The sequence below is a fragment of the Sorex fumeus genome, unplaced genomic scaffold (genome assembly GCF_029834395.1).
Source record: "Sorex fumeus unplaced genomic scaffold, SorFum_2.1 ptg000047l, whole genome shotgun sequence".
Lineage (NCBI taxonomy): Eukaryota > Metazoa > Chordata > Mammalia > Eulipotyphla > Soricidae > Sorex > Sorex fumeus.
The window spans coordinates 47025206-47039017 of NW_026606104.1; the positions used below are offsets into that span (position 1 = coordinate 47025206).

The 13812-nt window shown below is 60.1% G+C and overlaps 1 protein-coding gene across 1 annotated transcript; it reads left to right on the forward strand.

Moving 5' to 3' along the window:
* The first annotated feature begins 4673 nt into the window (after positions 1 to 4673).
* Positions 4674 to 13486, forward strand: TINAGL1 (tubulointerstitial nephritis antigen like 1). The gene is made up of 12 exons (XM_056123174.1): positions 4674 to 4797; positions 5205 to 5546; positions 6537 to 6600; positions 10017 to 10109; positions 10274 to 10388; positions 11351 to 11474; positions 11558 to 11708; positions 11803 to 11992; positions 12105 to 12150; positions 12376 to 12499; positions 12844 to 12889; positions 12968 to 13486. The coding sequence occupies exons 2-12, from the start codon at positions 5213 to 5215 to the stop codon at positions 13106 to 13108; spliced, it is 1428 nt and encodes a 475-aa protein (XP_055979149.1). The 5' UTR covers positions 4674 to 4797; positions 5205 to 5212; the 3' UTR covers positions 13109 to 13486.
* The last annotated feature ends 326 nt before the right edge of the window (positions 13487 to 13812 follow it).

The window sequence follows — 13812 nt, forward strand, 5'->3', positions numbered from 1 at the left end:
GCACAAATGCTGGCCGACTTTGACCGTGAGTGTGGAAAGGTAGGACTACAGCTGAATCTTACGAAGACAATGTTTATGAGAAACAGCCTTGTTCCTGACGCCCCATTCGCTCTCAATGGAACGACCATCTCCGAATGCAACAGCTATGTGTACCTAGGTCGAGAGGTCAACATGACAAATGACCTGGCACCCGAGCTGCGCAGGAGGAAGAGAGCGGCTTGGAACGCCTTCAAGAACGTCGAAGAAATAGCTAAGAGGACGAAGAACCTCCGGCTCCGGGCACATCTCTTTGATTCCACTGTTCTTCCTGCATTAACATATGCCTCAGAGACCTGGGCCCTACGCAAACAAGATGAGAACGCCATTCAGGTCTCCCAAAGAAGAATAGAAAGAGCTATGCTTGGAATATCACGTTTCACTCAAATGAGAGAACGAATCCGGAGTTCTGACATCCGTCGACGATCAAGGATCAGGGACGCTGTCTCATTTGCCAAGGTGTCGAAAATCAGATGGGCTGGTCACGTAATGAGATTTAAAGACGACCGTTGGACTAGAGCTGTTACTGATTGGATTCCACGGGATGTCAAGAGACCGCGTGGCCGCCCACCTACCAGATGATCAGACTTCTTTGTCAAGGTCATGAACGATCGGTTTGAGGCCCTCCATGTTCCCGGAGCGAAGAGATGCCATTGGGCTACACTAGCACGCGACAGGGACAAATGGAGACGTTACTGGCGCCCGCTCGAGCAAATCGACGACTAACGGGAAGTTAAGTGATTTAAGTGATTAAGTGATTCTTCTCTTGTTATCTTCTTTTCCTTCTTTCTTCTTTCTCTCCTTTCTTCTTCCTTCTCTTCCTTCTCTTCCTCCTCTTCTTCTCCTTCCTTCTTCCTTCTTCTTCCTCCTTTCTCCTCCCCCTCCTCCCCTTCTCCTCCTCCTTCTCCTCCTCCTCCTCTTCTTCTTCTTCTTCTTCTTCTTCTTCTTCTTCTTCTTCTTCTTCTTCTTCTTCTTCCTCCTCCTCCTCCTCCTTTTTCTTCCTTCTCCTCCTCTTCCTCCTCTTCTCTTCTTCTTCCTCCTTCTCCACACCTAGCTATGCTCAGGGATCATCATTAGTTGTTTTCATATAGAACCATGTGCAGTATTGAAGATGGGACCCAGGAGGGCCGATGCAAGGCAAATGCCCGATGCAAGGCAAGCACCCTACCTGCTATACTATCTCTCTGGTCCCCTTATCAGTGTCTCAACATCTCTCACCTGGCTCTGCTCCTGCCTCCGACTCTTAATCCAGAAAAGTCATCAGGCACAGCCCTCCATCCTTTCCAGCCTGAGCTGGAATCTAGCAGGGGTCAAAGCTCGCCCCAGCTGGCCTGGCCTCTAGCTTCAAATGGAGCCAAGACATGCAAGCGTCTGCAGCACATGAGGCTGGAACACAGAGTTCTGCATGCCTCCTCTCTCGGCCAAGCATCCCCATCCCCAACAAGCCATGTCAGTCCCACTCCATGACAGGGTTTGGTGGGGCTTTTCGCCTGAATGACAGCTCTGCCAGCCTCTCAGAATGCACCTCCCCCCCCCGCCCATCATCACCACCTTTCCCCCCACTCCGCCCCCCACCACCAATTCCAGGTTCCTGGGCTCACAGAGCAGCCAGGGTAAGATTTGGAGCAACTTCCTCTGTGTCAGAGGAAAATCCAGCTCCTTCCTAGAGCCCAAGAGACCCATGGGGGGCTGCCCACCTCTCAGCCTGGCCTTCTCCTCCCTCTCTCTCCTGCAATGTGCCCACTTCAGGCTTTCTTCCGCTTCTCAGATGAAGCAGCAGGCACCAGGGCACAGGCCTGCTGCTCCTGGGCTCTCTGAGTGGCCCATGCCCTCCTTCTGCAGTGAAGGGTTCTCAGCAGGGTGTAGGAGGCCCAGGAGTCAGAGTGATTCTTGGCGGACTGAACCGGCAGTTCAATGTGAAAAGGACCAAGGGTGAGGTGCTGCTGGGGCCTGGCGCTACAGGGCCACCCCAGCAGGGCTTAGGGGCCACCAGGGTCACACCCAGGGATACCTGAGGGAGCCCATGGTGTGGAGTAGGAGCCAGGGCTGGGTGCAGGCAGACACGTGCTGACCTAATCCTGAGACTTCCTCCCTGCCTCCCTCGCCCTCCTTTTCAGCTCCAAGGCCTTCTTGTCTCTGGGGTCCCCACCGCCGCCATTCCCAGTTCCGAGGCACTGACCTGCAGCTTCCTTGCCCTTCCGTGATAGAGGGACTATGAGTGAGACAAGCACGTGGAAAGCGTGGCCCAGCTTGGAATGGCTCGTCCACCTGGCCCTCATCTGATCACCGTGCACAAGCATCGCATCAGCCCTCCGGCTTGGATCTCCGTCCTGGGATTGCTGCTCCAAGTTCTGGACGTGTCCTTCTGACCACAGGAGGCCCCAGGGACCCCCAACCTTAGCTGAGCTTTCAGGCCTCAGGTCAGGGTCCAGCAGAACACAGTAGATCTCTGGGAAGAGCCTCTCAGCCAGCAAGGAGAAGGGCCCATTCTGGCTACCCAGAGCAGCTGGGGTGGAGGAGGACGTGGGGGGGAGGGGGCTTCCCTGCTGTGTGACTTTGGCATGTCCCTGCCCCTTTACCTGCCCTCACAGAAAAGAGGCGATCGAGGGTCCTACGGACTGCCCAGGTGCAAGCAGGGAGGACAGAAGCCCTGCGGAGCCCCAGGCCACCTGCTCCCAGCAGGCAGAGGCTGACCCTGCCCTTCCTCACCTGCTGAGCTTCCTCCAGCCCCCAGCACACAAATAAGACAAAGAGTGAGTCACCAGGAAGGACAGGGCCATCGAAAAGGAAAGTGGGGTGCTCAGCCCACTCCCAACCCTGCCCTTTTCCTTTCCTCTTTGGCTAAGGAGTGCAGTGAGTCACGAGATTCTGTGCGGTTGTCTCGGTGCCAAGCCCGGCTATGACGAGGGATCCTGAGTGGTGCTCTCAGTTCTCTGTGCTCCTCTTTGGCTTGGAGTGTCGGACTTCAGGGTACAGCCAGCACCAGACCCTCCCAGGCAGACACAGCAAACCAGGAGCGGTCTCATGCTGACACATTATAAGTCACGGAGCCCTCGGGAACAGGCTGACATACTGCCGGCCAACAGAGTCCCCAATGCAGAGCAGTGTTCAAATGGACTCCCAGGCCCCACAGGCAGGCAGGTGGACAGACAGACAGACAGACAGACAGGGGACAGAGAGACAGGCAGAAGCAGCCAGGCAGAAGCAGAAACACCCCTACAGTTACTTGGATACACCCAGGCAAACAGCAACCTCCACAACCCAGACTGTGAGGAGGCAACTGGGAGTGGCTCCAGGGAAAGGATCGGTCAGACACCCCCCCTGAAACACCCCCCCAACCCCAGAACCACACAAACACTGATCCACAGAGTGGGCACTTAGGGACTAGGTCCCCGGAAGCAGCTTCCAGCTCCTCCCTGAGTTTCCAGATCAACCCACTGAGACCTGAGAACATCCTTTCAGGCTGGGAAGGAGGCGGGTGGGGAATAAGAAGGGAGTGACAGGCGTGAAGCTGCAGTGGATAAGGATGACTGGGGATGATGGACGTGACTGGGGGCGTCTGGCTATGTGGCCTCAAGTCTGTTCTTCGGAGCTCAGAGAATGCATTGTCCTCTCCAGACCCCAGTGCACATGGGGCCAGCTCTGGGATGTGAGTGTGCCAATGCTGGGGCTCCAGGACACTCTCCCCTCTGTCGGGGTCCGACCCCCTTGGGAACTCACCCTCCATTGCCCCCTGGCAGGGGGTAGCCTACTCACAGACACCCCTTGTTCTGCTCCACTCTGGGCCTGGCCTGCAGGGGTACCCCTAGGGTGGGGGAGGGGTGCAGGGAGGTCAGGGAGAGGGCAAAGGGAATCCCTCGGATGTTTGTGCCCCCCCCCACCCCACCCCGGGGTGGGTGTGCCCAGGTGCTCTCCTTCATCTCCCTCCTTCTGGGCCTGGTCTGGCTGGGACCCAGGATGTCGGCAGCCTTGCGTAATGTGAGGTAAAAGGTGACAGCAGGCCTCAGGGGACAAAAGCCCCATTGTCTGGAGACCCAGGACAGCCGGGTTACACTGGGGGCAGGAAGGGGAGCTCTCGGGGTGCCAGCTGGCTGGGCTCTAGCGTTAAAATCCTGAAGGGGGCAGGTGCCAAGCAGGATGGCCTCGGGGTTGGCGATGCGTGGGGCGGAGTGAGGAAGTGCCCAGGGGGCTGGGGAGGGGGCAGACCCCAAGGTGGGGGACACCCCCACCCCTTGAGGATGCGCGCCAGGGCGTCCGCAGGGCCCTAAACCACCCTCTCGGGATTCCGATCATTCCTGGGAACCCAGGAGGCTTGGGGGCGGCGCCAGCCTGGGGGGCACCGGGGAGAGGGGGGCACGGCGGCTTTATCACCAGCGAGGGGCTTGAGGGAGGCTTAGGGAATCCTGCCGCCCCCCTCCCACCTCCAGGGATGTTCCCACCTGAGGTCCCAAACTCGTAGCTCCGCGGTCGTCTATCTCCCCGTCGGGGGACCCTCTGCGCGCGGGGAAGCCCACCGGGCTCTCCTCACTGAGCCGGCCCGGGGCGTCCCTCGCGCTCCGCACGCCCGCAAGGTCCGGGCCCCGCCCGCAGGTGCGCCCCGCAGGCCGCCTGGGAGCGGGGCGCGGCGGGGCGGGAGCGGGCGGCGGGCGGGGCGCTACCGAAGGCGGCGGCCGGCCCGGCCCGCCCCGCTCGGCACCCGGAGAGCAGCGGGCGCCGAGCAGGGAGGCGCGGCAGAGCGGGCCCGGCCCACCGCCCTGGCAGGTAGGACGCGGAGGGCTGGGGGAGACTGGAAGGTAGGGGGCGGGCAGGGGGTGGGCAAGAGGGGGGAGGGGGCCGGGCTCTGAGCGGAGCTTGGACGGGACGCCGGAGGGGGCGCGTTCGAGCAAAGTCAAGGTCCCGCAGGGGCAGTAGGGGAGTCCCTGGGCCACCGTGGGGCCACAGTGGGGGTGGGGGACACTGAGCACCAAGACCCACCTCTGGGCAGGTCTGGGAGGGGCTTCGCTCCTTGCCCGCCCCCGCCCCTATTAGCCCGGGCCCCTCCCAGTCGGGGTCTCTAACCCGCGGCACCCCTTGGCTTCACAGCCCCAGGAAGCCTGGTGACCAGCCCCGGGGTCGCCGGGGTCTCTGCCCACCGCTTAGTTCCCTGACCTCTGTCCTCCCCGGCCCAGAACGCAGCATGTGGCGCTACCCGCTGGGGCCGCTGCTGCTGCTGCTTCTGCTGCTGCTGCTGCCCCCGCCCGGGGAGCTGGGCCGGACCTCGGGGCGGCGGCGGGGCCGGTGGCGCCGGGAGCTCGCGCCCGCCCTACACGCGCGGGGCATCCGCGACGCCGGCGGCCGGTACTGCGAGGAGCAGGACCTATGCTGCCGGGGACGCGCCGACAACTGCTCCATGCCCTACCTGGGCGTCACCTGCTACTGTGACCTCTTCTGCAACCGTACCATCTCCGACTGCTGCCCCGACTTCTGGGACTTCTGTCTCGGGGTGCCGCCCCCGCTGCCTCCCTACAAAGGTGGGCATCGATCGTCCTCCAGGAGGGTGAGGTCCTGGTTGCACCTTAGGACTGAGCCTGGCTCAGGAGCAAGGCTAATGCCGGGCGGTTCCCCCAGGGGCTCTGTGGGATGGAGGGAAGAGGTCCCAGACACTATCTGCACCTCTTGGCCCTGTAGCTCTGAGCTAATGGGATGCTCCAGCATCTGGTCTGGTCCTGGTCCTGTCCCTGCAGCTGCAGCTGGCACTGGAGGGAGCAGGGCGTCTCCTGCACTCTAGCTCAGTCCCATTCAGCACGTGTGAGGGAAGGTGTGGGCCCTGGCATGATAAAGCACACAGGGGCTGGGCCAGTCCTGTCTGCTGGGGTTCCCTGCCCGTGAGCTGATGGCTCTAGCCCAAGGATCCCGACCAGGGTCTCCTTTCCTCTGCACCTGCTCTGTACAGCAGGAGAATCCCTTGAATTAGTCCCCTCAGTTCTGTGGGGCTGAGAGACTGCATACCAGGCGGTCACCCAAAAGTCTGGTGCTGTCTAAGGATAGTCACTGGACCGCCCTCACCCCCACCCCCTGTCTCCAAGCCCCAATTCACTGCAATGGCAGAAGAGTAGAGTATGCGGAAACGGGGCTTCCAGTGAAGCAAGAGGGATCAGAGCCAGGTGTGATAAACTTCCCGGGGTGTAGTTGCTGTGTGAACCCACGGGAGATGGTCTCTCTCTTTTTTTTTTTTAATTTTTATTAGTGAAACACCATGAGGTTCAGTTGTAGACTTACAAACTTTTGTGCTTGGGTTTTGAACATACAATGATCAAATACCCATCCTCCACCAGTGCCCATTTTCGATGGTCTCTCTTTTAACTTGGCATTAGTTTCAGTGAGGGCTGAAACCCATGTACGTGACCATGTGTGCCCTTGTAGGGGCACACGGAGGGAGGACTTAAGGTAGCTGACCCTTGGGGACCTGGGCATCATCTTTAGTCCTGGGCTCACTTCTCTTCTCTCTTCCCTCCCATCAGGATGTTTGCATGGGAGTCGCTTCTACCCGACCTTGGGGACATACTGGGACAATTGTAACCGTTGGTGAGTACTTAGGGTTGGAGGGGACTGGCATAGTGTCTTGTGGGCGACAAATGTTGTTCAATTCCTACTTCTTTCATGTACTTGCTGGAAACAAGTCCCTTTTTCACCTCAAGCCTCAGTTTCCTCATCTGTACCATGGGGATGTTTACCCTAACCAGGCCTCCATGGGCGTCGACATTCCCATAGTCTTCCTCAGCATGGGCATCTGATGTGCTGGGGGCTTGGGGGTCCTTTCCCACCTCTGCCTGGGCAAGCTCCCACCTCTCCTGACTTTTCTTGATGTTACGGGAGGGTCTGAGAAGGGGGACGCCAGGAAGGAAACCTCTGTCTGTAGCATCCGCTGCCCCTGAACCGGATGAGTGTCAGGGCTGGTTGAGCTGGAGTCCAGCCAGGCTGTAGCAGGGCCTTCCCTGGAATGTGGCCCTTCCCCCCACTGTCAGCTCACCCCATCATTCCTGCCAGGAAGAGGAGGAGTTGCAGGGGTCCCCTCTACTCTAATTTCAGCTCTGAGATGGGAAATAGGGATGGGGAGGAAGCTGAAATGCCTTTGGGGAAATAACAGGGACCCTGGGACTCCAGTGAAGGAGGAGGCCGCTGCTTTCCTGGCCCATGCCCTCTTCGCCTGGGCCCGAGAGGCCCTGGGGAGGAGAGGAGCTTGTGGAATGCATTACGCGCGGGCTGTTTCCATTGCCTCACTGGAGTGAGGGGCGCCTGGGTCACGGCGAGAGTGTGGACTTGTGCATTCACACGTGCGTCCGGGTGAGAGAATGACAGTGCGTGCGTGTGCACACAGGCGGTGTTTGTGTGTTGAGAAAGAAGCCAGTCAGCTTGGTTCAGGTGCAAAGTGGAACCCTCTGGACATGGAGGGGTTAACACTTCCTCCCACTCGGCCCTGGGAGCTGACCCTGTGGACCCCACTCTGGAATGCTGCTGCCATCAGCCCTGTCTAGACCTGCCTGGGCAGCCCTGGGAAGGATGAGCCAGGTGGCAGGAAAGGGCTGACCTTGCTGCCCCCTTCCTCAGGCCTGCTGTCCCCCTCCCCATGTATTTCCCACCCAGTGGGTTGGCCAGCATCTGTGGCCTTCCGGGCTGCGGCCCCGGGGCCGAGACATCTCCTGAGTGTCTCCCTGTGCAGAGCTCCCCGGGTTGGAGGGCCCAGCCGTAGCCGTCTTCTCCCCTCCAGGCTCCTTAAAAGGCAACACTGGAGCCTGCCAGGACCTGGAAGGAGGCAGTTCCACATCTCAGACGTGTCTGTGGAAGCAGCCCAACAGTCGAGTTCAGTGGCTCGGACAGCACCCACTGTGTGCCAGGCACAGGGCTGGCTAAGCAGGCACAGCTAGAAAGTGACACGAAATCCTTACCTTTGCACTGGAGCGGCCTGTGGAAGGGTGATGAGAAACACACATGGCCATCAGGGAGGCTGGCTTGTGGGGGAGGAGAGGATGGGGATGCTAGTTTAAGAAGAGGCATTTATGCCAACTTGGAAATGGAGAGAGAAGGAGGGGCCCAGGCCTCATAGAGCAGCTACGGGGAGCTAGGAAGGTGGGATGGAACCAGGCTCATTTGCAGCCCGAGCTGTGATGTGGGAGAGGGGTCCCCAGGGGCACAGCCCATGCATCCCTGCATCTCCGCCGCTTAGAGAACCCAGGACCACTGGCCAAGACCTCAGCTTCTGAGTGGGGTGTGTGAGGGTCAGGAGGGGCTGGGGTATATAATGGGGGATGGGTTAGGTGCCTCTGCAGGGGCCAGGCAGGGGGTGAGAAGCGGGGTGATAGCGTGGGGGAACCGGCAGGTGGGTTTAGTCTTTCAGTTGTGCCCTCCAATAACCTGCTGATGGGGACAGGAGGGATGGAGTTCTGCTTTTAACCACCTGGGTGGTTCTGGGACTACTTCTGAAAGGGGAGTGTGTGTGGGTGGGGGGCATTGTGGGAGAGTCAGAAGTACCTTATATACACCTGGAGGGAAGGAGCCTGAAGCCAGAGTCAGTGGGGGTGCTCCTGGGACAAGACAGGCAGGATGGATGCAGTGGACCATAAGCAGTTCCAAGTCCTTGCAGTGGGCCAGGCCTGTGCTCTGTGCCCACCTGCTAGTTTATCCTGGTGCATTTTACAGACAAAATACAGGGAGTGCATATGTTCACCTGAGCCCACCTGGCTGGTCAGTGAGAGCTGGAGCCAAGGACTGTACATTTGCAGCTCACCAAGGACTTCACATGACTGCTCATTCATTCATTCATTCATTCGTGCATTTGCCTGATACTAACTGGGAACCTCTAGAGGTTTTGGAAGGTCTGATGCTTTCCAGAATCCTGTCAGCTTTGAGAGAACCTAAGAGTCCACACTCTTCATAGGTAAATATCTGGTTGCTTAGTGATGAGTTGTTAGGGAGGCAAATGACATGAGTGCTGGACAGGAAGTGGAGGAGGGAGGGACACTGAACTTTAAGGTAGGACAGGTGACCTTTGAGTAAAGACTTGGAAGAAGTGAGAGTGAATCTCGGCAGGGCCTGACTGGTTGGGGGGGGGGGAAGAGAGAGAGAGAGCACCAGAAGTGGTCAGTGAGGGGATGGAAGGACAGTCCTGCAGACTTCATGGGCACAGCCAGGAGTGTGTTTCTCACTTTGATGTGAAGCCCACGGGGGGGGGGGGGGGGTTGGGGCAGGGGAAAGGCACGGTGTAGTGGGTTTTATTGGAGGAATTGTCCTGGTAGGTGTGTTAAAGATATACTTTGGGGATGTAGCGTGCAAAAGTGGGAACAGGGGGAGTTGCAGTAATCTGGATAAGGGTGAGGGACTGCGGAGGGCAAGGGAGAGAATGTGGTTCGGACTCTGGATGTGTGTTTAAGGTAGTGCCTACGGGATAAGCCAGTGCACTGGACTGGCACCCAAGGGAGAGCCTAGAGCACCCCCAGGCTCAGGGCTGAGCTCAGGAAGAATTTGTGCCTAGTTTCTAAGGGGGGAAGAGCAGGCAGGGAGGAGGGGAGATGAGGAATTCAGCTGGGGAGGTTGAAGTGTTGTTCCTCCCTCTGGTACGGATAACAAGTTGCAATGAGCTCCTTGAACTGGAGTTCAGGGAGAGGCAGCCGCAGACAGAAACTGGAGCTTTGTGAACCCGGACTTGACATGGACAGGCCTGGGAGAGGGTCCTCAGGGGTCCCTAGAGCAGAATCTCAGGCCTCACCTTCTATTTTTTCTTTTAATTTTCGTGGGTTTTGGCATATGGGGGGGACACACCTGGTGATGTTTGGGGGCTCCTCCTGGCTCTGGCTGGGGGGTCTCTCCCGGTGATGCTAAGAATCACGCTGGGGTGGGCCGCATGCAAGGCCAGCGCCTCCACCTGACACTGCGAGAGAGGCAGAGAGAGCGCCAGCCCCGGTGCTCAGGTCCCACTCACTCACTCCTTCCTCCCCTGCTTCCAGCACCTGCCTGGAGAAAGGACAGTGGGAGTGTGACCAGGAGCCATGCCTGGTGGACCCAGACATGATCAACGCCATCAACAAGGGCAACTACGGGTGAGAGGCCCTGGGCGTGCCCGCAGTGAGCTGTGTGTGTGCTCACTCCCACGGACACTCCTCCCACAAACTCAGCCCAGTCACGCCCCTCCACCCACATGCAGCACCTCCAGGACCCCCAGTCTGGGGGGGTCTGTGACTTCCATTCCCACCCCCCGTTTCAGGTGGCGGGCCGGGAACCACAGTGCCTTCTGGGGCATGACCCTGGATGAGGGCATTCGCTACCGCCTGGGCACCTTCCGCCCACCTTCGTCCGTTTCCAACATGAATGAAATTCACGTAAGTCCATCTCCACGTGGCCCAGCATCCAGCGCCGGTACCCTGCTCCTCCTGGGCTAGTCACCACCCCCGCCCCCGCCCACACACACACCCGGCCCTTAGTCTGTTAAGGAGATGCGTGGTGGTGCTCAGAGTCCTGGGCCGGCACCCCCGCCCCTCCCTGCTTCCCAGCCTGGGAAATATGCTGCTGATCCCAGCACAGTTACGTCAGGGGCCAAAGGCCAAGGAGGCCCCCTTGGTATTTTGGGAAGGGAGGGTCAGACTCTCCTCCAGTTTTGGCCAGAGAGCTGCAGTTCTCAGAAACAAATGCCGACTCAGTGGAACTCAGTGGTGCCCCATGGAAAAGGAGGAAGAGGGGACTTCTCCTTGCCCCCCAGTGGGACCCTCTAGGGGGAAAATTAGGAATTAGACCCCAAACAAAGCATAGGAACCTTTGACCCTCTGGCAGGAGCAGGGTGTGGAGAGGGGCTGGGGGCCTCCGCCCATCAGTGGTAGGCGCTGAGGTCCCAGCAGGCCCTCCCTGCGGGGAACTTGGGTTCAAGGCTGGGGTGACCAGACCCTGCCCAGGCCTCTGGCTATTTTCCGCCTCCTGCTGTTTGCTTTGGAAGCCAGCCAGGTCACGGTCCTCCCTGCTCCCTCCCTGCAGTCCTTGGGGGCCTGGAGCCCAGGGTCCTGCAGGGAAGAAGGATGTGACAAATGAGGCAGAGGCAGGAAGAAGCAGCGAGGAGGATGGAAGGCTGTGTGCTGGCCTTGTCCCCGTTCCCTTGGTTTCTGCTGCCTCCTCCATGAAACGGGGCTCCTTGTCCCCATCACCACTCCCCTAGGAGAGAGGCTCTGGAAGGTGCCAGGGTCTTGCTGCAGGAAGTCTCAGAGCTGCAGCTGCTGGAGCTTCTGCACTCTCGGCTGGTCCGAGGGGGCCAGGGCGGTGGCAGGGAGCAGACTGCCTCGTGTTTGCCTTGCAGAAGGTGCTGGGCCCGGGGGAGGCACTGCCCCGGAAATTCGAGGCCTCTGAGAAGTGGCCCAACCTGATCCACGAGCCTCTGGACCAGGGCAACTGTGCTGGCTCCTGGGCCTTCTCCACGGCAGGTGCGTCCTAGGGGTGGCCCCCGCGGGCCAGGTGGGCCAGGCACGGAACCCCCTGACAGCCTCTCTGCCCCGCTCCCCTGCAGCTGTGGCATCCGATCGGGTCTCAATCCACTCTCTGGGCCACATGACACCGGTGCTGTCGCCTCAGAACCTGCTGTCCTGCGACACCCACAACCAGCAGGGCTGCCGCGGGGGCCATCTCGACGGGGCCTGGTGGTTCCTGCGACGTCGGGGGTGAGCAGCAGCCGGGGTGTGGGGGTGGGGGGGTAGAGGGGGCTGGGGCCCACCTGGGCCGGGCTCTCACAGAGCTCCCTCTGCCGGCCTACAGGGTGGTGTCGGACCATTGCTACCCGTTCTCAGGCCAGGAGTCCCAGGAGGCTGGACCTGCACCCCCTTGCATGATGCACAGCCGGGCCATGGGCCGGGGCAAGCGCCAGGCCACTGCCCGCTGTCCCAATAGCCACGTCCACGCCAATGACATCTACCAGGTCACTCCTGCCTACCGACTCGGCTCCAGTGTAAGTGGGGGTGTGTGTACGTGGTGATAGGGTTGGGTATGGGAGGGTTGGGGCAGCTGGGAGGCAGCTCAGGGCTGAGCCTCCCCACTGATGGGTCCTCCGCCTCCCCCAGGAGACAGAAATCATGAAGGAGCTGATCGAGAATGGGCCTGTCCAAGGTAAGCGCCGTCCCTGCATCCTCCTAGTTCCAGAAGCTTAGACCTGCTGGAGAGTGGCGAGAGTGACTCGAGTGGGCCCAGCCCTGGGCCTCAGGCTCCCTGGGACCAGGAGCAGAGGGACCGTGTCCCTTTCCTGCATGGGGCATCTGGAAGGGGCGTTTAGAGTCTTGGCACGGAGAGGCCCAGCTTGTGCTTGGGCTGACGCCTGCTCCCCCACACCTGCAGCACTCATGGAGGTGCACGAGGATTTCTTCCTGTACCAGGGGGGCATCTACAGCCACACGCCAGTGAGCCAGAGGAAGCCCGAGCAGTACCGGCGGCACGGGACACACTCGGTCAAGATCACAGGGTGAGGGTCGGGGTGACAGTCCCCTGGTGCCCCCAAAGTGAGGAGGAGGTTGAGTGGGAGAGGGGCTGGCAGATGAGTGAGGTCCTGGGAACAGCCATGCAGGAGGACAGGGACCCCAGGAGAAGAAAGGCCCAGATGAGCCTTCTCCACTCATCCCTCCACAGTCCCGTTGGGGTCTCCCCAGCACGGGGTGCGGGAATAGGCAGGGGCCAGTGAGATCAAGGTCAGCACAGGTCTTAAGGGTGTCCCCAGTCACCAGAGAAGACAGAGGCCTGGCTAGGGGAGTCCCCGGCTCATTGGCCCGAGGCCAGGTGGGTGAGTGTTCCCCTCGGCTGTGCCCGCAGGTGGGGTGAGGAGACACTGCCTGACGGAAGGACGCTAAAATACTGGGTGAGTGGCCGGTACTCCCGTCTCCTCCTCCTCTCTCCCCATTCCCGTTCCCCTCCTCACCAACTTCTGCTTCCCCAGACTGCCGCCAACTCCTGGGGTCCAACCTGGGGTGAGAAGGGCCACTTCCGCATCGTGCGTGGCGCCAACGAGTGTGACATCGAGAGCTTCGTGCTGGGCGTCTGGGGCCGCGTGGGCATGGAGGACATGGGGCACCACTGAGGCCATGAGCCACACCAGTGCTCACCTAACAGGGTGGCTGGTGAGGGGTCCCTAGGGGTGCCAGCATGGCCTGATGTTGCTGGAGCACCGATGGGTGATGGGGTGGAGCCCCCAGCTCAGGGGCTGCGGACACAGCGCCCAGCCTGGGGGTCCCGGGCAGGCGAGGCTGGCAGAGCCTCCGGACCTCCCAGCACGGCGGGGCAAGGCTTGGCCTGGAAGGATCACACTCACTGACCCCAGGCCTCCTGGGTCCCCGCAAGACCAGCAAGGCCACTATACCCCTGCCTTCAGCCCCTCTCCCACCCCACCCCTGTACTCTTCCTCAAAGATATTTATTTTTCTTTTCACTGTTTTAAAATAAAACCAAAATCTGGCTAACTGCAGTACTTGGGAGTTCTGGAAATGGGGAGCCATACTAGAATTGGGGTGGCCTGTGGTTAGACCCCAGAGGGCTGGCTTGGACTTTGGAGCAGACTGCTTCATGGGGTTAGAACTCTTAGCACGCTCCATCCCTGGCCAGGGACCTACTTGGCAGTGGGAATGGATGGGCTTTGACCCCCAGAGAGCCATGGGCAGTGGATCCACCTTCAGACATCAAGTTAGCACACCCTGGGTTGGGGGAGCGGCACCCCCCTCCATCAGCAGAATTGGGACCAGTGCCCAGCAGGCCAGGGACCAGGGATGAGGCCCCATAGACGCAGAGC